The following is a 20,399-nucleotide window of genomic DNA, read 5'->3' on the forward strand; positions in this document are numbered from 1 at the left end:
GTGCTACATCGCCATGGGTCAAGCCCCACGACATCTCTTATCGGCTGCTTGTCGAAATTACGGAATCCTTCACTTCGTTCCTTCGTCCGTAATAGCCGGGAGGGGGGCTTGTGTATTCATGAACTGGTGGTAGGCCGTATGTCGTCGGCAACACGTGCTTATCATTACCCGGGTTTCTCACGATACTCCGCATAAGATATCGGACGCTATGTCCAAATGCATCTGCCCCTGACATATGTGAGTGCCAGATGACTTCACCCTCCGTGCACAAATCAGTCCTTCCAACCGACCGCACAAGGATCACCACGTGGGAAAACCTCTGAAGAAAAAAATAAAAAATAAAAAGGAAAAGAAAATCAGCTAACCATGCTCTATGAAGGCCGCATGGATCATGTAAAATTCCGGTGTAGGGTACTGTGCACGGAATATGGGTTCCCAGGTTATACAACGGCCGCGATGAGAAGGCCTTGGAGCACTTCTACGATACCGTCAGATACCATTCAGTTCTAATGAAACGCACGAGTCAGCATCTGTACTCCCCCTGCAGCTATCATTGAGCTCGATGGTGATATACGGACTTCGCCTGCTTGCATATAGGCCAACATGCATCTTCAGCCAAACCCACTGCTAAGGCCAACCCTTCTGGCTCCTGTCATTTCTGCTCGGATTCATACCCTTCTCTTGTTTGCCTATTGATTCCACACTGCCATAATTTTTGCAGACCAAGATAAAGATACTGAAGCTCCCCTGTTGGTCGTCAAGAAACTCATTCACTGCCATATCCACAATGACTGCCATCAATGCGTTGCCGCACACTCAGCGGGCGTTGAAGATCGTCGGGCCCAACGCTGTCTCTGTAAACGCAGCCGCTCCTCTGCCAGATATGGAGCCAACAGACATCCTTGTCCGGGTCGTCTGCGTCTCTATCAACCCAGTCGATGGCAAGGCGGCAGACATGTCGCCACAACTTGGAGCTACGAGCGGCACAGACTTCTCGGGTGTTGTCGTCGCTCTTGGCGCGGACGTCGAGGCGGATACATGGAGAGAAGAAAACAACATGAAGCCCGTCAAAGTTGGGGATCGCGTGTTTGGAGGAGTGTTCGGCAACGATGCATTGAGACCTCACAATGGCGCGTTCGCGGACTACGTTGCGGTGCCAGCACGCCTCGTCTGGCACTTTCCGACCGACATGGACTTTGCAACCGCCGCGACCATGGGTGCCGCCATTGCTACGGTTGGGTTGTCATTGTTCAACTACTTGGGACTTCCGCTGCCGTCCAAGCCGAGTAGCAATGGGGCTTCCAGCAACAAGCCAGCAGTTCTGGTGTATGGTGGAGGTACGGGGACTGGTTCAATGGCCATCCAGGTTTTGAGAGAGGCTGGGCTGCCCGTCATCACGACCTGCTCAGCCGCTTCGTCCACACATGTTCTGCAGCTGGGAGCAGAGGCCTGGTTCGACTACAAGTCACCCACCTGCGGCGCAGATATCCGTGAGCACAGTCAAGACTCGCTCGCTTTTGCGTTAGACTGCATCACCGACACTGCGTCGATGGGTATCTGCTATGAAGCACTCGGCTCTGCTGGCGGACGATACGTTGCTCTAGATGCCTTTCCTGTCCGAGGTCATACGCGCCGCAGCGTGATACCTGAATGGGTTTGCACACCTACACAGTTCGGCAAGGCCATTCGCTGGACGCCACCCTACGACCTCGAGCCACGCCCGTATGATCTCAAATGCGCTGAGCTCTGGTACGTGGCTGCGCAAAGATTGATTGATGAGGGCCTCATTGCGCCTCACCCGCTGGAGATGAGAAACGGCGGCCTGGCTGCAGTTGCCGAGGGTATGGAAGAGGTGAGAAGAGGTCAAATCAAGGGAAAGAAATTAGTTTATACTATTCTTGACAGCGAACTTATTGCTGCATCAGCTTGATAGGTTCCATACCGTATTCGACCCCCCGACACGGGTTTCCATGGTGTACGGCGTTATGTATCGTTTAGACAAAGAATCAGTACGTATGTGTTTATTGTAGTTCTGTAAATCACATCCATCGTTCGGACCATAAAGTCTTTTCATAGTCATGTATATCATCTTGACAACAGCTTGCTCGCCTTCTGCACTTAGGGAGGTATAGTACATGCTCAGTCCTGAATGCGTGAGGTGTTCTTCTGCCATGTTTGTGGCTTTGTATTTCCAGCCAATGAGGCAATTAAGCTTCAACTATGGATCCGTATTTCATCATTATCAAGGGACACTCCCACAGAGCACTTCGATGAGTCTCACATTTTTTAACTTCACCACCAAAGCTACAGTCTCGTCTTGCGTATTCCCATCCCTTAGGTTTCTATGTTAGCGAACAACTGTTCCGCTTCCACCAGCAGCCAGTCTCTTAGGCCAGTGCCTTCGACATATTCTTAAGGTGCCCTAGATACCACGCCTACAGCAAGGTCAAAGTCGCGTCGGATCTGTACTTTTCAGGAAGCTACTCACATTATCGATATGCACATTCAGGGCAGCAATACCCATTTGCCGGATAAGCCAGGGGGCTTCAATTCGTGGTGAATACAGCGTTGCGTCAGAGTCTCCAACTTCGCGATTGAAGATGACAGTCTTGGGGAGCAGAGGGTTTACAGCGGCAGGGCGAACAATTCCCACCATCGAGCAGGTTCCATCTGCCACAGCTTTTTCAATGCTCTCGCGGCGACGAAACCCCCCAGTTAGAATCAGTGGGATGTCTGTGAACTTTGAGGCAATAACTTTCGCGAAATCCATGAAGTAAGCCTCGCTGTTGTTTGCCATGCTGCTGGGTTTCGAAGGTCCGAGGAACATCTGTACAAAAAACGCGGCATTGTTAGGCAGCTAAAGAATAAACATCCCGGGGAGAGTAACCGACAAGTGGATTTTCAAACGTCCCACCACTGATCTCGATGAAATCGGCGCCGGCTGATGCAACGAGCTCCAGCTGACGAATCCTATCAGCGAGAACTTCCGGAAACGCGGAGTCCACAGAGTTGATTGTAATGCCCACGCAAAATGAGCCAGGCACTTCCGATCGAATCGCGGTAATGATCTCGATGAGAAACCTGGCTCTCTTCTCCGCCGAGCCTCCATAGGCATCCGAGCGTCTATTCGTCCTTTCAGTGAGGAAAGCGTCAATCAGATAACCATGCGCAGCATGGATTTCGACGCCCGCGAAGCCGCTACGGTAGGCGAGGCGTGCTGCACGAGCGAACTGCTGGGTGATCGCCTGAATCTCTGCTGTTCCCAGCTCTCGCGGCTTCCCAAAGGCGATGGCAGAGATAGCTTTGGGAATCAGACCATGGCCCATATGAAGGCCCACCGAGGTTGGGGCGACATTCTTTGAAAGGTATCCATGCGTCCCGGCCCCTATTGGACATTGCCGACCCGGATGATTGAGTTGCACTAAAGTTGGTGTTCCGTGTTCCCTACATACGTTTGCCCAAGGCATCCACGACGCTACTATGGCATCATCACTGGCTCGTGAGTCAACAGCGAGGTCGTTAGCCGTGCCGAGATATCGGTCGTCAACCTGAACATTTCCTGTGGTGTGCAAGGGTCAGCAAAGCTATCGTTCCCACCTTGCTGGGAGCAATTTCTCCAGTCGATGCATACCGGTGATGATCATGCCCCAACCACCTTTGGCCCAATGTTGATAGACATTGCGTATCTTGGCGTCTGGTAGAGATCCGGTCGTTGAAATTCCCTCCGACATGGAAGCTTTCACGAGTCGATTCGGCAGTGTTAGACCACATCGCAGCGTTATTGGCTGAGAAGCATGGGATTCCGCCATCGTCGCCGGCCTTGCCGCATTGAAAGCGATGGTTAGATTCTCAGACAGTCGAAAGTGAACGATTTCGTTGCTGCTTGTTCATGGAATCTATGCGTTTTCGAACAAGTAATGTGCGAATCCTCAGATGGCCACGATGGAAACATTTAGCAACCATGACGACATCATCAACAGGGCGAAACCTGCATAGGTAAGCAGGCGTATCGGGGAAGATATGCTACGCCATTGGACACATTTTGCTTGATATGGAAGCCCTCGTACGTATCAGGAACGTTGAAAAAGTTGCTCGGATAGGCAGCTATCGCAGCCTTTGCTGAGCACCCTCTGTTGCGTGGGGCACAGGCCTAGGCAACGGTGTTCGCCCTCGCGCTTGGGTCGCAAGGGTTGGATTTGCCGCTGTTCAAGGTACGAAGGATTCAAAACAAACAGGTCACTGCATAAGCTCATCCCGGGGATGATGACACGCCCATAATATTCCGTACGACACTTCGAATCCCGACGCTGCTGAACATCCCCACCTGCATGGCCAGAGGACCCGCGAATCCAAGAACTTAGCGGAACACGTCCATGCTTCGTAAGCGTCAATTTATTCTACTGACCTTGTCGATAAACTCACATCAGCCTATGGAGGTATAAGTTGGTCGGACAGAATGCCAAATCTGTGATGGCGGCTTAATTGATAATAAGCGAGCGTCGGTAGACGCCCGGAATATTGAGGGTGTTCCGATGCCTAGAAGGAACATGCGATTAGCAAACAGTGTTGGAAGTCTGCTTACAGCAACCAATCGTCACTACCCTGTTCTGATCCGTGTCGGGGGTATGGAGTAACTGTAGCCATCGTACTTCTCCCTACTGCACATAATCTAATGGCACTCAAGTGCCTTTTCCTTTTTCTCGAGTTCCTCGAGAAAGAACAGTGTAGACTCGGGCCGATGGCATCGTCCAAGCCCTGGGGGGTTTTGTTCGTGGGCATGAACAAGTCTCCTCATGTGGTTTTCGAAATAGCAAGTATGGCTCTGACATTGAGAGCATGGTTGACAACAGCGAACCACGAGGCCATTAAATATTAATAGAAGTAGTTCTCTCAGAAATCTTGACCTTTGGAAAGCAAAATAGTCCGCTGTTAAATGGACCCCAAGCTTTGTAAATTCGAGCCACATTAGGTCTCATTGAACGACCAGATTATATGGCGAACTAGAACTGAAAAAATGAGACGAAAGTCAAAAGGAAAAGGACAAAGTAAGAAAAGCTCTGAGCTAGCAGAGCCAGAGATTGATATCATAACAAACTCCCAGAAGCCATATCGCACGGCAAGATTGACCATTTTGTGGTCTACATTCTTCATCATATGTGGCTACTATTTGCTCTTTGGATTCTCAAGCTTTGCCCCGGGCTTCGTCGCAGTAATCGCAACAAACCTCCATCGTGATCTGCCAGCATATCCACTCCTAGCGCAAATCATGTTGACGAAATTTTTCTCGTTCCCAAACAGCCTGAAGAAGAGATATGGGATCATAACGAGCGAGTAAAACAGTCGCAAAATAGGCAGTATATTCGGCTGCCAGTCGCGAACTTCAACGTCGACGAAACCGGCCTCTTCGAGAAGACCTTTGAAGTAGCCCTCGCTCGCGGCCTCATTTGTTGGCATGACAGTATAGTCATTGACCATTTTCAACTCCTGCGTCAGTCTGTCGTTGGGATCATCATGCTCAGCAGCCGTCTTGCGCTCAACCTCAACCATGGCAATCCTGCCGCCTGGCCGTACGACTCTGAAAAAGCCAGCCATTGCTTTCTGAGGATCGACAGCGTGGCCAAACGACTGCATGGTGTAGACACCGTCGAAGGAGTCACTAGCGAGGTTGTCAAGACGATGGTAGTCCATCTTCCCCACCGACATCACCTCCTTTGACAAGTCTGCTTCTTTGGCAGCTTTACGGGCGTCTTCAATTGCCCAGTCAATGATGTCGATGCCCAAGACGCGCATCCCATGTTGAGCCATGTACCGTGCAACGTGGCCGACTCCGCAACCCGCATCTAGAATATGGGATCCCTTTGGAAGAGCCAAGATTTCCATCAACCTTTGCTCCATTCTATTCACAATGGCTTAATTGTTAGCTTTTCGGATGTTCTACCACAGAAGGCATTGAGTTGGATGCATACCGACGAAGTTTCGGCCCTAGCGGAAAAGGCCAGTAGGTGTCTTTGTCCCAGTAGCCGAAATGCTGTGTTCCGCCCATGATCACTTGGTAAACGATGCGTGAATCCCATGATTCATAGTAGGCTCGCAGAGCCGCATTGTCCGTCATAATGGGCTCTGCTTTGGTCGTTTGAGTGGAAGACATTCTGCTGTGGGTATCGCTTGAATCGTTCTGCTGATGGATAGCACAGCACGCTTATTTTCTACAGCTGTTTCCTTATTTTGAGGTTTTGCTCCTCCTTGAGACAACATGTGTAGTATATCTTAGAACGCCTGTCTAGCATGCGGCTAGGGAGAGAGCGATTGCGCCGTCGTTCTAGGATATCCGAGCTTACTGTCAATGAGCAAATGTGAGGTGTAATTTTCCGTGTCTAGATATCTCAATCCATGGTTAAAGGATCAGAGACATGACAAGGATACCATGCTGACGGCCGCTGCACTGATACGGAGTATGCGTCACATAAGGTAGCTCACGGAGGAGGTAAGTGCATGCCATCTGACTGCCAGGCTGCACTCCGGAATATGCCCCACTGTGAGATCGAGCTCCGGGTCGTATATCCCGGATATCTCATCCTTGTCCGATGCCATGCCATGGGTTTACTCGAATCAGACCACCATCTGGAAGAACTTTCGATTATACGATTCGACACAGTCCTTCAAACTCTCGTAAAGGGCCCATATCAAGACCGGTGGTCATTACCTGCAGCTACAAGATATTGCTTGCTCTGTCATACATTCATACATTGCGCCGGTGGATTGGCCAAGCCAATAGAGCTGAACTAAGAGGTATGGAGCTGCTCTCTCTTTGATATCCCGTCCGATCATATTCTTCCCAGACTCCAGGGTCCTCACATCAGAAGCAGAAGCATAAATATCATCACAGCCATGTTGTTGCACGAGTACGTCAACAACTTGGGCGGCTCACATACGGTCGCACTAGCGGCCCTGGGCGTGAGCGTCCTCGTCGTTCTGTTAACGAGCTTGTTCAACGAGAGCACGAAGGGCGCCGAAGCAGGCTGCAAACCCGTGACTCGTGTCAGGCAATGGGAGCCTTTCTTTGGGCTAGACATGGTGTATAGCCAACTGCAAGCTCTCAAGCGCAACTACTACCTGGATTGGCTGCGGAATCTGCACAAGGGCAAGCCGAAGACTTTTGCCATCACATTCATGGGAGTCAAGCAGATTTGCACCATTGAGGGCGAAAACCTCAAGGCAATCCAAGCAACCAACTTCAAAGACTTCGGACTGGAGCCCATGCGCCGAAAGACGAAAGGTGCGATGCCCTTTGCCGACAAGGGTATCAGCACAACGGATGGAAAGAATTGGGAGTTTGCTCGATTTCTCGTGAAGCCTTTCTTCTACCGAGAGGTTTACGCTAGCATTGAGCGAATCGACCCATACGTCCGTAAATTTTTTACCCTCCTGCCGGAAGAAGATGGTGTTACATTCGATATCCAGCCTCTGGTTCAGCGATGGGTATGTCTCCTTCTCTGCCTTTTTCCCATTTTGCCTCGCCACGTGTCTCACATTTTATGGGTATTGGGCAACTGTTGCAAGTGTCTGACAGCGATCTAGTTCCTCGATTTGACAAGCGAGTTCATTTTTGGAAAGACTATGGACTCCATGTCTTACCCCGACCGTGCGAACATCACCTGGACGATGCTAGATGTCCTCCGAGGCGGCAGGCTTCGCATCCAGATGTACAAGTTCCTGTGGGCCTTTAACTGGAACTGGTGGCTCAAGGCCGTTTACGAAGTCCATGATTTCGTCAACGTCCATATCCGAAACACGTACAAGGAACTCGAAGAGCGCGAACGGCGTGTCAAGGACGGGTTGCCGGTGGGCCCTGAGCGCGTTGATCTCCTGTGGTACATGGCCACTCACGTAAGAGATGAAGAGGAATTGAGATCTCAGCTCTGCCTGGTTTTCGTCCCAAACAACGACACCACGTCCATTTTTATCAGCAACTGCATATGGCATCTAGCTCGTGATCCCCAAGCGTGGCAGAAGCTGCGCAAGGAAGTTCTTGACTACGGTGATCAGCCTGTTACGTTTGAATCCTTGAGAAGCATGCCTTATCTGAACGGGGTTCTGAATGAGAGTAAGATATCCTCTTTTCCTCCTCGACGCAGATACTGACCTGACCGCTACTTTACAGCACATCGATTGACTCCCAACAACATCGTCCAAGTACGCGCCTGCCTCAACGACTCCATCCTGCCTCTGGGTGGTGGTCCTGATGGCAAGTCACCCCTATACGTGACTAAGGGCGACCTGGTCTCAGTTACAAAGACCGTCATGTATCGCGACCCAGACGTTTGGGGGCCCGACGTCAATGTGTTCCGACCGGAGCGATTCTTTGGTGTTCGCGGAAACTGGAACTTCTTGCCATTCGGCGGCGGTCCCCGGCGGTGCCCTGCACAGATGATGGTGCAAACAGAGTCGGCTTATATGTTGTTCCAGCTGGCGAAGAGGTATTCGCGCCTCGAGTGTCGTGACCCGGAGCCGTACACCGCTGTAATGCGAATCGGGCCGTCCAACATTAACGGCGTCAAGATTGCCTTCTACAGGTAATGGAAAGCCTCCTTTGGCATTGACTGCTTGGGGCTCTTTGAAGGATTCACAGATCTAAGCCTTTTAGAGTATAACTCGTGTCTCCTATTCTACGGTATATAATCTTGCAAGACATGATGTCTATTTGTGCCTATTCGTCGATTCTCTAGCACTCGTAGCTGTTTTATAACCGGCATAAGTTTTTCAATTCTTAAGACTCGCATACACGGCTCTCTTGGCAAAGGAGACGTCTCGCTCAGGGCCCTCACGGAGTGTGATGGAGTCTCAAACGTATGCTTGGTGACGTCTGGTCTGTTGTAGATGTCCTGCTCATGGTGTCGCAGTGGCCTTGCCATAATGGGAATGCCGTGACTTACATATCCGCTCAAAGTATACAACCAGTTGAGTCACTGGTTCTTTTCTTCCTATATTTGAAATTTATATGGCTTTGATATGAGCCTTTTTTTGGAGCTCCATTCCGGCAATTACATAGCACCCACGAAGCACCCACCATTGGGCTGCAATTCTAACCTAGGTAGTCCTCAGATAGAGCTAAAGAACAAGTGAAAAGTCATCGATATTGAACAGAGGGAAGATATCATGACGGTAATTGTTCAATTCGCCCGATACAATACGCTCGTGCTATAGACCAGGCCAGGGTTGTTGGCTTTATGCAAGGTATGACACGAAGAAAAGGCCAAGGTAGTCTATAACTGGCACCCTGAACATATGACAGCTGCTTGAGAAGCCTTACCGCCCCTTGTCTAAAGAAATTTCTGCATTGTGTTTACTCATATGAATTATGAATCCACTGACAACTACAAGCGGGGACATAGATGATGCAAAGAGGGATCTATGCTTGTATTGGATCTGGACTCCGTACACGTAACCTCTTAAAGAATGTTGATAGTACATTTCATCTTATTAGGTACCCAGGCATCTCTTAATTTGGCTATCAGCCAGTATCTATGGCTCTGAAGGAAGCTGATGGTTGTTCTGCTCTGCTGAAGTATCTGCGGGAACCAGGGTTATAATGGCTGCAAAGGAGCAGTAATGTCCAATGGCCATGCTCATGGTCCATGCCTCGACCCCTTCCGGGAAACCACCCCCCATGCGATGCACATGCGCGCCAAAACGAGAATGACGCCTGCCTCCCATGGTATTTTAATTTTATTTGGTAGTCTGAAATACCTTGATAAACAATCGGCGAATTTGCTGAATGTGGGATATGCCACCCAGCCACACAATCATGGAACTAACATCATGATCATCTCGTGCGCCTTTGAACCTGACTCGAAATCCACGTACAACTCACCTATCATTAGCTTACTCGTACTTTTCTAGACTTGAATTCCCTGCAACGGCATATTCGTCTCCCATATGGTTTCAGCACTTACGCACATGGCCTCGTGAAATCATCTCCACATATCGACATGCTGCGTAAGCAAGGTGGAAGACGACGCAAATGTTTTACGGATTCTCTACGCAAGGCACTTCGGACATAGGCCATATGTATTTCCCATGTCAGCAGCACTAGGATGATAGCCAATAGTGCCATTTGTGAAGGTTTCGCTTACATATTACGTTCTGACCCTAATAGTAGGTTGAATGTCCGTTGTATGCTGTTGGTTAATCATTGTCAAGTAAGTTCCTATTCATATAAAACAAGCACTGTGGACTTTCACTGACATGAGGCAAGACACCGATACTGAGATTCGTGGATTAAGTAGCTCGTGCACAAGTTTTCATTGAATATCATGAGATCATGAAGGGCAGATGTATTCCAACCCACTCTCTATAAGCGCCTAAGCTATAGTGAACCAGTACGAAAGTGTTTGTACGTGCACTGGACATTCTTTTGATGACGATCTAGCTGTAGAAATCCGACTCAGGACACATTGTTGTGTTCTCACCTATCACCACCTCTTCTAGTCCAGTCTCAGGTACAACGCATGTAGGATTATCGCACAGCTATTTGGTCTCTTGACGGTCGGTATGTTTCTCAGTTGTTAGGTTGCTGTCATACTACCGAGGGTATAGAGACTCCCAACTTCAGTGCAGGTTGGTCAATAGGGCGGGGAACGATCCATCTGCTCCGTCTATATATATTGTCTCATGGTCAAAGGCATAGACTAGCCGTAGTAGCTTTAAGGAATACCTCGGGCGATCGCCATTAGAGACTGAGAGCCGAGGGCTCAGAGGACATTGCAGATGCATCATTTGGCCGGTGGTCTGATCGTCTCATGTTCCTCAGTGCATACAAAGTACAAGTGACGTGTTTTGTCGTGAAGTCAAGCGACTCCGTGCCGCTTCTGTAGCCCCTGCTCCATGATCCCACAACACAGCGTCAGCGCGGAATAGCCAGCCGATGCAATAGCCTGGTCACCCCCCTTGTCTCCCCTCATCATCGCGCCGATATACGCTTCCGCACATGAGCAGAAGAGGAACTCGCGTGCCGACACGGCTCCTGCCGAGAGCCGCACCCGTTGCTCGAGAACTGTGACATACGTCTGGATCGTCTCTTGGAGCTGCCGCCAGCTGGCACCATTGACTGCAGGGAAGAAGCTGTCCTCGAGCTCGCTGATCATGTCAATACAGAGCGCTAGGATAGCATGCCATTGTAACGTGGCCAAATGCCCTTGGCAGTGTATCCGAAGAGCCATTAATGCGTCTGAGGCGGCGGATACGGCCAGGGTGCCTGTGGAGATAGTGGTACTGGTGGCCAAGGCGGTCATGCTGTCAGCGTCAGGGATGACCTCGCCAAGCCCATTATCCGGTGCAATTGGTCCGGGCAGTTGGCTGGCTAGAAGCAGCATCGAGACCTCCATCCGCACTCTGCGTGAAAAGTAGTACGCCGGGTTGGTTGTGGAGGCGGCAGCGAACTTGGCGTGTGGCGCGAGCACAAACGGCAGCGTGAAGGCGTCCAGCAGCTTGAGCTGGAAGACTGTGGGTTTCTTCTGTAAAGACAAAAACCTCTGAATCTCTGCACAGTAGACCGCCCTCAGTTCAGCCGAGAGCTGGTGCGTATCTTCGAAGGCCTTGCCAGCACCTGGAGAATGCACCACATGTAGGATCTGGAGCCGCAGGCGCTGCGTTCGTGCCAGAATGACCAATGGGTTCGTCCTCGGCAGTCCGTAGTCCAGGAGATAGCTGGTGAGAGAGGCGGATGACCCCGGATCAGCGTCGTCGTCTGTAAATTCCGTTGGCGGCTCGCAGTCGTAGCTTTCTGGGGAGATCGGGGCCGGGAGGCCGTGGTCAAGGGACAGCTGCAGGGACAATTCCAGCATTGTCGCCCATAACCGCCGACGAAGCTCGACCTCTCGGGCCGGCATGTCTGGATTGAGCATTGTAGGGTCCCGGTGCAGCCCCATCTGCATCGCAACTCGGGTCAGGTCATGATCCCCAGGAGACCACAGTGAGCCGGCCGAGGCCGTGTTGATTGGGCCTGTGTGCCGCGACAACGCCAGGAGACACACGACTTGTGCAGTATTGGTGTCTGCGCATGACCCTGCCATTATCTTCCGTGCCAGCCACTGCCTCCCCCAAGCGACCCATTGCTTTGCCTGCTCTCGCAAACTGCTGCCTTTCTGCCGTTGTTCGGGAACAACTTCAGCCGCAGCATCAAGGTCGGGGCAGACGAAAGTGCCCAGGGCGATGCATATCATGAGCTTGCACAGAAACACTTGTTCAAGGTCTGGTGGGCAGTGTGATTGAGAGCCCGCCCAGAAACGTCTGTACTCTTGGCGAAAAGCTGGAACATGAAGGATCCGGAGTACGGACTCGAAGGTGGTGCAATATGCGTCCAGCAGCTTGTCGCAAGTCTTTTGCGGTGGTAGCAGCTCTCTCACTGCGTGAACAGATAGATCGGGGTCCACGACCCAGTTCAGCGCCACACCAGGCGCTGAGGCCCTTTTTGCTTTTGTTTGGCGTTCCAGCTCGACGAACCTTTCTATGAGCGGCCGCAATGGCTCGTCTCTCGGTTGCAGCGCCATCGGGCCATTGGAGCTTCTGAGCCCATGGAGTACGAACTGTAATCTGTCGCACTTGACGATGGCTTCTTCCCAGCAATTGGCGAAACCGCTGTAGTCAGCTTCACTGGGAGAACCCATCTGTTCAGGATCTAACTGCGAGTTCGTCGAAGTCCAGGGCGTGTGGTCGCCGCTCTGTGTTGACAAGTGCCCGGAAACAGCACTTGAGACATCCGAAAAGGCTCCAGTGCTCGCATCTGGGAACGCATCGCTGGCTGAATGTGCAGGAGCAGAGCTGCAAAATGCGTCGTGAAGCCCCAGGAAGGTGGCAAGGCTTGTCCCATCGTCACTCAAGTGCGTTGTTGTATTCGTCGTGGTCTCCAGGGAGAGGAGATGGAGATGCCCGGGGTTGCCATCCTCAAACGTCGATTGATGCTCTCTTGGCTGGGCATATACAAGCTTTGAAAGCTCCGGATGTACGTTGTTGGTGGCGCGGCGGTTGTTGTTGTGGTATGCGAATGGCTGGAAGTGAGTGTTGTTATAGATGCATCTGGTGTTTGGAAGCTTTCTGCATGGGCCGCAGGGCGTCGCACTATCGCACCTGATCTTTCTCCGCCGGCACTCGATGCACGCCGTGGCGGGACGCCGTCGTCTGTGGGTGGTTCTCGACTCCATTGGTGGAGGCTTTCACGCCGGTCGACGAAGATGCTGTAGCGGGACGGTAACTTTGTAGCTACATCAAGGCGTTGATGAGTACTCATAGGTCGTATTGTATTTATACCCAGATTGCAATTCTTGAAAAGCCCCCGATCAAGTGCCCTGCCAAAGGATTGGACATGCACAGACACTAAACCTTTTCGATAGAGCATCGTCCCATGTTTCGATGAAGTCCTACGATAACCACGGAAAAGCTCCGAAACAAGAACAAGATGCACATCATTATCAACATGCGTCTCCTTTAGAAGTCATGATTCGTTCACTGTATTGCAATACTCTATCGTCCTGCACGTAGTACCTGGGCAGAATACGACCGGCTTCGCCTCCTTTATTGGCATAATGCCAGTAAACACTGGGGGAATGGAGGCCTGAGTGCTGACATGAGTACAAAAACTGCCAATCCCTGCTTTGCTCAAGCGTATCCCGCTCGACCTGCTCCATCTGACGGCTTGGAAGTTCCTCTATGCAATCTTCTTTGTAATCAGTTGCATACAGGTACATGGAAGTGGTATATTGCCATCACCTCCCAATATAGCTGTTATCGTGCAACGATCTCGATATGAAGCGTTGTTGACGCCTGTCGTCGTACCACAAATGCGAAGGACCCAATTCCATTCAAGACGCCCTGAAACTAAGCTTCTCAGCCCCGCGTTCCTCGCCAGTGTGCTATTGATTCCATCGTTGAGTGTCAGACTTTAGTGCTGATATAGATGACGCGGTCTCTCGGTGCGGGTTCTTGTACTGGATACCTACCTTATGTTGCACATATCCACATTACCACCAGGAGTAGCCCAGTTGAGCCTGGCAGACAAGATTACAGGGAGGTGCTCCTAAAGGCTACATAGTATGTGTCTATCTTAAAGCGCGATTCCTTGTCATATCCAGAGGGAAAACGTCCAATCATGCCTTATTTTGAGGTAGGTATATATCGTCTGATACAAGCCACATCTAGGGGAGGCGGAATATGGCGTGCCTCGAGATCTACGTGAATCTAAGGCTTTGTTTGGCTTGGGGGAGGAGATCAGCTGCGGGCTGCTGACCATGTCATAGCGTTAGATACGAAGTCAATTGAACCACGGCGAGAATATCAATGACCGGGGCACAGCTTAGCATGTCTGTCACAAACAGCGAGACAATGTTTCCAGAGGTCGTAGCCTTAAACTTACCCGAACTATTACTCTCAATGCACAGCGAGTCAATAACTGTTCAATTCAGCAACAGGTTCCTTGAAAGTTTTACATGGTTACTGGCTTTGCAAGCTGGAATGGGTGACTTGTTCGCAGAGGTTAGGTGTTTCATTTCCTGCCGGTTCAGAGGTGAGTATGATCTGTCTACAATGTATGGCAGAATTTGCACCCCCCTAACTGAACTGCATCATGGACTTAGACGACGGAGTGTGTCTTGATAGCTCTAGACAATTGATAGCTTGATAGACGCGCCAGTGAAAAGAGGTTCTTTCTTCTATGAGAATCTTGACAGCGATCTTTTTAGATGGTGACATTCATTTGGACACAGCAACATTCCCAACGTAGCCCCACCCAGCAATTGTCTTTTTACACCTATTGTAGTCACTCATGACGTTCACCATGTATTGCCTCACGCCAACTGCCGTCCAGGGTTGATGATCAGATTTCAATAAGCAGCCATGCACGGTACTCGACGTGAGTTTTATTGCATTACATTACATGTCGTGTTGATGTTGGGCGAATGACCCCTTTTGAAGAAAGCACTTGGCAGGGCTGGATTCCATTTCAAATGTCAAGATTATATGTGAGATGTGAATATAAGATTCATGCTAACATGTTGCTGATAAAGAAGGAGGTCAAGACGTGGCACTTCATGTGGCTGTGTATCATATATGAAGAGTATGGGGGCCAGAGAGGACAGCCCCATGTGCGGACCGTATCTCATGTACGTACCTACGTTTGGAGCAGCGAGTCAAAATCCTCCAAGGAAATTTGAGACTGACTTGCTTTGGGGGGATGGAACCCATCCTGCATGATTCCTATTGGATAGTTGTAAGTGAGACAGTATAACAAAACGTCGGCTCAATGGCAACGGTTGTGTCAAAGAGCTACCTTCGACGTGCGCGTGGAAGCAGCTCTAGTATGCTTCACAGAGCGACAGCTAATGATACGATCTCGCAATGGAAGCATTGCTTAGTATGCTATTGCTCCGTAGAGGCTATGACTAGATCATGCTCTTATTATATGGCTCCTGGTTAAAACTCAGAGCAATATCATGTCTACTTTAGCTCTGTGGTACATTGCCCTCCGCGGCGGCCATCCAGTAGCAATCATAGGGAACTGTGATGCGCCTCGGATATGCCAAATGACCCGTGGCAGAGGCGACCTAGCGTATAGCAAGTTTCCGTCGGCTCTCGCAAAGTATTATATGTCCCGAAACAATTACCAAACCGTTTAGGAGCAGTAGGGATAGTTCAGCGCTGCATTGTGGAGCCGGTTGGTTGCTAGACAGACTATGAGGCAATGCTTTAACCCCTAACTGACCGATTCAAGTTGGATCGGCCAATAACTAATGCGCAACAGGTTGTTCAGCAAATTGCTTTCCTATCCTTCTTGTGGCTTCTAGATGATGCCAAACGTTTGATAGAACTGTGCTAACTCACCTGGAACGTTAACTGCTACCCTGTTTCCTAGCAGTTGCTCGGACATCTATCCAGATATAGGAACCGGAGAGAAATGAGCCAAGGAGGTAGTAACACTACCAAGATACGAGATACTCCTGTTGGCAAGTGCGTAGCTGCTGTGTCCTTTTCTGGAATCACTAGCTCACCGAGGTACTGGGAGACATAGTTCAGTACTTGATGCAGGATAGCTCAGACAGCAATACAACCAAAGGCAGCTGCGAAAGCTTCCGTAGTATATGCCTGGAGCTTGTCACGCCGCAATCCGAAGAGGTTACAAGCCGTCGGAGTTTACGCCACCCTGAGTCCCAAGTCTCCAGATTACTTCGTACTTGAGAAGTTCCATTTAGGCAGAATCCGTGAGATGCAGCTGCATGGAGTATCACACCCCAGCGTAGCATTGCTCACGGCGGTGACTCGGAGTTTAATCAGAAATGGAGTCCTACGGAATCGAGATCTTACCTGCGGAAGTCCGACCAGACGCTCCCCCAAGTGCCGAAAGTAGCTGTTGTTTAGGGCCTCAAGACGAATCAAAGCAATAGACTGAGCAGGAAGATGGTCTTGGAGCACTGAGGACCACTAACAGCTGATCTATGGTACACAGAGCCCATAACACCCTAACCGGTGCAGGCTGGTGACTATTGAAATCATCACCTGTAGCTCGATCGGAACTAATAATGGTGCCGCTGCCGAACGAATTGCCTGATAGGCAACCCGTCTCGGGGTCAGTCTATATGACTCTTCAGGCACCCTATAACCCGTATCCCGACGCAATGGATGGGTGAATCGAGCGGGGTTCGCCGTCAATGGGATATAGTAAGTGTTTCGTTAGGCATACCTATGCTTCACGAGTAGCTTGGAAGGAGATTGGCCAATTTGATAAATGGCTATAGACTGCTTGAGGCGGGTTGCTTACCGCTAGCTAGGTATACACGCCGGAGACGCTTGACTTTGAGAGGAAGGCGGCAAACGACAATAGTTGAAGCTGCGGAAAGTTGTCTAACGATAGGATACGAGTATAGTAGTATCCAGGTTGCCAGCAATGCTACGGTGTACTCCATACGCTAGTTCATCATGCATGAGGTTGAAAATGCGGGGGATCAGCTGAGCCGATGCCTCTTCTCCACGGCAAACCCGCTCTTGCGATCGCTGGCTTTGCTGCAGATCCGGACGCCGGAACCGTTGCGGGGAGCCGGGGACTGCCCGCTTGGCGGGCTGTTTATACCTTGGGAGGCGTCGTCGGACACGAGCGAATGCTGGCCGTTCGAGAGAACTTTTATTTGACCCGTAAAGCAAGTCTCCCATGGGCGAGTGACCGGTCTGGCTTGCCCGTTGAGCTCCAGAGGTGTGTGGTTTCTAGTACCAAGGCCCACCCACCACCGCACGCATCAGATCAAGGCTGGACTGCGGAAAGGCCTGCGGCTCGACGGATCATCGCACATGCCCTGGGGCTCTCGGTTCAATGCTCGGCGCTTTGGCTTCCAGATGCCTGCAACGGGGGGGGAAGCTTATGGCAATAAAGAAGCTTAACTTACTGCTTGTCGACACGACTCTAAACTCATCAGCAGAATCGGGCAAGGGCTTGCCGGTCTCAATCCAAGGCACCGTCCATCCACCAATCCGCCTGTTCCTGCGCTAAACTGTCATGGGCAGAGGACGCTCTTGTTGGCCCTCCTCGCTGTCACCACACTCATCAGTCAGGCGGCCGGGGAGCAGCACCTCGGCATTTTGCACAGGAGTCCAGGTCGGACCGATCACGACGTGCTTCAATTTTTTTTTCGAGTTTTGCACATGCATACCGGCTTCCACGAGGCCATTCGCCGACTTCCTAGAAAAGAAAAATCAGATCATGCGGAGCCGATGGCTATTCCCAAGCCGCGACGCTGCCTGGGATGAAGCATATAAAGATGCCGCCTGAGACCCGTCTCTGATCCATGTCTCCAAGCCAACGGGTCGATAAAGGCCACCCGCCCGGCTCTCCATACAGGATCATCTTCAACCCCGCCATGTTGGGCATTGTCCGCCGTCTGGGGCTCGGCGCCCTCGTCGCCACAGCCCTCTCCTCCCTCGCCGCCGCCGCGCCGGCCAACGTCGCCATCCGCTCCCTCGAGGAACGGGCCAGCAGCGCAGACAGACTTGTGTTTTGCCACTTCATGGTGTGTTTGTCCGTCCCAAGAGCATCAATCATCATCACCGCTGACATGGCTGCCTACCTCATTCTAGATTGGAATATGCGGCGATCGCACCTCCAGCACCGACTATGACGACGATATGCAGCGGGCCAAGGCCGCGGGCATTGACGCCTTTGCCTTGAACATTGGCGTCGATGGATACACGGACCAGCAGCTCAACTTTGCGTACGACGCCGCCGACCGAGCCGGGATGAAGGTGTTCATCTCCTTCGACTTCAACTGGTGGAGCCCCGGCAACGCGGCGGGCGTCGGCCAGAAGATTGCCCAGTATGCGACGCGGCCTGCACAGCTCTACGTCGACAACCGGCCCTTTGCGTCGTCGTTTGCCGGCGACGGCCTCGACGTGAATGCGCTGCGCAGCGCGGCCGGAAGCAACGTGTACTTTGTGCCCAACTTCCACCCCGGGCAGTCGTCCCCGTCAACCATTGACGGGGCCCTCAACTGGATGGTACGTCTCGGCGCTGTGAACCGCGGAGAGATCCAAGCCCCAAGACTGATGCGCTGACACGCTCGACAGGCCTGGGACAACGACGGCAACAACAAGGCGCCCAAGCCCGGCCACAACGTCACCGTGGCCGACGGCGACAACTCGTACCGCAGCTGGCTGGCCGGCAAGCCCTACCTGGCCCCCGTCTCGCCCTGGTTCTTCACCCACTTCGGCCCCGAGGTTTCTTACAGCAAAAACTGGGTCTTCCCGGGCGGCTCGCTGTGGTACGACCGCTGGCAGGACGTGCTGCGCCAGGGCTTCGAGATGGTCGAGATCGTCACCTGGAACGACTACGGTGAGAGCCACTACACGGGCCCCCTCAAAAGTCGCCATTATGACGACGGGAACTCGAAATGGACCAACGACGTGCCGCACGACGGGTTCCTGGACCTGGCAAAGCCGTTTATTGCGGCGTACAAGAACCGCGACACGGACGTGGCCAAGTACGTGCAGGATGAGCAGCTGATCTACTGGTATCGCCGTACGCTCAAGGGGCTGGACTGCGACGCAACAGACACGACGTCGAACCGGCCGGCGAACAACGGCAGCGGCAACTACTTCATGGGCCGGCCCGACGGGTGGCAGACGATGGACGACACGGTGTATGTGGTGGCGCTGTTGAAGGCGGCGGGCACGGTAACGGTGACGTCGGGCGGCGCCACGCAGACGTTCCAGGGCAGCGCCGGCGCCAACCTGTTCGAGGTGCCGGCCAACCTTGGGCAGCAGAAGTTTGCCCTGTCCCGCAACGGGCAGACCGTCTTCAGCAGCACGTCGCTGATGGACATCTCCAACGTGTGCCCGTGCGGCATCTACAACTTCAACCCGTATGTGGGGACTGTCCCCCCCGGCTTTGACGACCCGCTGCAGCCCGATGGCCTTGCTTCCCTGACAATCGGACTGCACGTCACAACTTGTCAGGCCAAGCCCTCGCTGGGGACGAACCCGCCCATCACGTCCGGCCCCGGCTCCTCGGTGCCCGTTTCCACCACCCGCTCAACCTCTCCGCCCGGCTCGACGACGCGCTTCTCGTCGACCCCGGTTTCGTCTCGCTCCAGCTCTTCCACGCCGCCGGTCAGCACGCCGCCGCCTGGCCAAGTCTGTGTGGCCGGCACGGTTGCCGACGGCCAGTCGGGTAACTATATTGGCCTCTGCAACTTCAGCTGCAAGTAAGTTGTCCCATGTCCCGTCAGGTTGTGTCTTAAGTCGGCTAACATTTGCCAGTTATGGCTACTGTCCTCCCGGTCCTTGCAAATGCACTGCTTATGGAGCTCCGATCAACCCACCGGCGACCAATGGGAGAAACGGATGCCCCTTGCCTGGAGAGGATGATAGCTATCTGGGCCTCTGCAGCTTCAGTTGCAACCACAACTACTGCCCCCCAACGGCATGCCAGTACTGCTAAAGGCAATCTTGTCGGGCCTCTACTGAAGGACCCAGCCAGATGGCGCCTCAGGTAGACAAGTATAACTAAGAAGGGGCTCGATTCGGGAGTTGTAGTCGCCACATATTGTCAATACAGATTGTACATAGTCATTGTAGATGCGAAGAATTCTTTCCTGAAATACAGAAGCGGAATACGTGGGATCCGAAGTCGTGTGATGATGTAATTTACAGTGTGATCATTGCCACCGAATCCCCCATGTTGAGTTTGACTTGGTTTGCACAGCCTATGGTTACTGTCATCATGGGGCCAATCACAGCTCTCTTTGTATCGAATGCCATCGAAAGACATGCGGAACGTATGAGGCCATCCGCTCGAGCTTTTAGGTATGCACAACATCTAAGTTTATATTGACACAACTCGTATCTAACTGCCTATATCAGTGTGTACG

At 51.9% G+C, this 20,399-nt stretch overlaps 6 protein-coding genes across 6 annotated transcripts; 3 read left to right on the forward strand and 3 right to left on the reverse strand.

The window, feature by feature from the left end:
- Positions 1-787: 787 nt before the first annotated feature.
- Positions 788-1,930, forward strand: CCMA1212_010457 (Deshydrogenase mlcG; the record flags this gene model as incomplete). The annotated part of the gene is made up of 1 exon (XM_073707501.1): positions 788-1,930. One exon carries the CDS (start codon positions 788-790, stop codon positions 1,928-1,930), a length of 1,143 nt encoding a protein of 380 aa, XP_073553936.1.
- A 457-nt stretch (positions 1,931-2,387) lies between these two features.
- On the reverse strand, positions 2,388-3,809 carry CCMA1212_010458 (uncharacterized protein; the record flags this gene model as incomplete). The annotated part of the gene is made up of 4 exons (XM_073707502.1): positions 2,388-2,435; positions 2,489-2,827; positions 2,892-3,559; positions 3,632-3,809. 4 exons carry the CDS (start codon positions 3,807-3,809, stop codon positions 2,388-2,390), a joined length of 1,233 nt encoding a protein of 410 aa, XP_073554009.1.
- Positions 3,810-5,163: 1,354 nt separating this feature from the next.
- On the reverse strand, positions 5,164-6,148 carry CCMA1212_010459 (Sterol 24-C-methyltransferase; the record flags this gene model as incomplete). Its single annotated transcript, XM_073707503.1, has 2 exons — positions 5,164-5,896; positions 5,967-6,148. 2 exons carry the CDS (start codon positions 6,146-6,148, stop codon positions 5,164-5,166), a joined length of 915 nt encoding a protein of 304 aa, XP_073553957.1.
- A 740-nt stretch (positions 6,149-6,888) lies between these two features.
- On the forward strand, positions 6,889-8,577 carry CCMA1212_010460 (Cytochrome P450 52A12; the record flags this gene model as incomplete). The annotated part of the gene is made up of 3 exons (XM_073707504.1): positions 6,889-7,479; positions 7,579-8,104; positions 8,162-8,577. 3 exons carry the CDS (start codon positions 6,889-6,891, stop codon positions 8,575-8,577), a joined length of 1,533 nt encoding a protein of 510 aa, XP_073553969.1.
- Positions 8,578-10,847: 2,270 nt separating this feature from the next.
- CCMA1212_010461 (uncharacterized protein) lies at positions 10,848-13,199 on the reverse strand (the record flags this gene model as incomplete). The annotated part of the gene is made up of 1 exon (XM_073707505.1): positions 10,848-13,199. The coding sequence occupies one exon, from the start codon at positions 13,197-13,199 to the stop codon at positions 10,848-10,850; it is 2,352 nt and encodes a 783-aa protein (XP_073553968.1).
- Positions 13,200-17,894: 4,695 nt separating this feature from the next.
- On the forward strand, positions 17,895-19,737 carry CCMA1212_010462 (Mutanase; the record flags this gene model as incomplete). The annotated part of the gene is made up of 3 exons (XM_073707506.1): positions 17,895-18,044; positions 18,112-18,528; positions 18,598-19,737. The coding sequence occupies 3 exons, from the start codon at positions 17,895-17,897 to the stop codon at positions 19,735-19,737; spliced, it is 1,707 nt and encodes a 568-aa protein (XP_073553967.1).
- Between the last annotated feature and the right edge of the window lie 662 nt (positions 19,738-20,399).

The sequence above is a fragment of the Trichoderma ghanense genome (assembly GCF_004382785.1).
Source record: "Trichoderma ghanense strain CCMA-1212 chromosome Unknown scaffold_26, whole genome shotgun sequence".
Taxonomy (NCBI): Eukaryota; Fungi; Ascomycota; class Sordariomycetes; order Hypocreales; family Hypocreaceae; genus Trichoderma; species Trichoderma ghanense.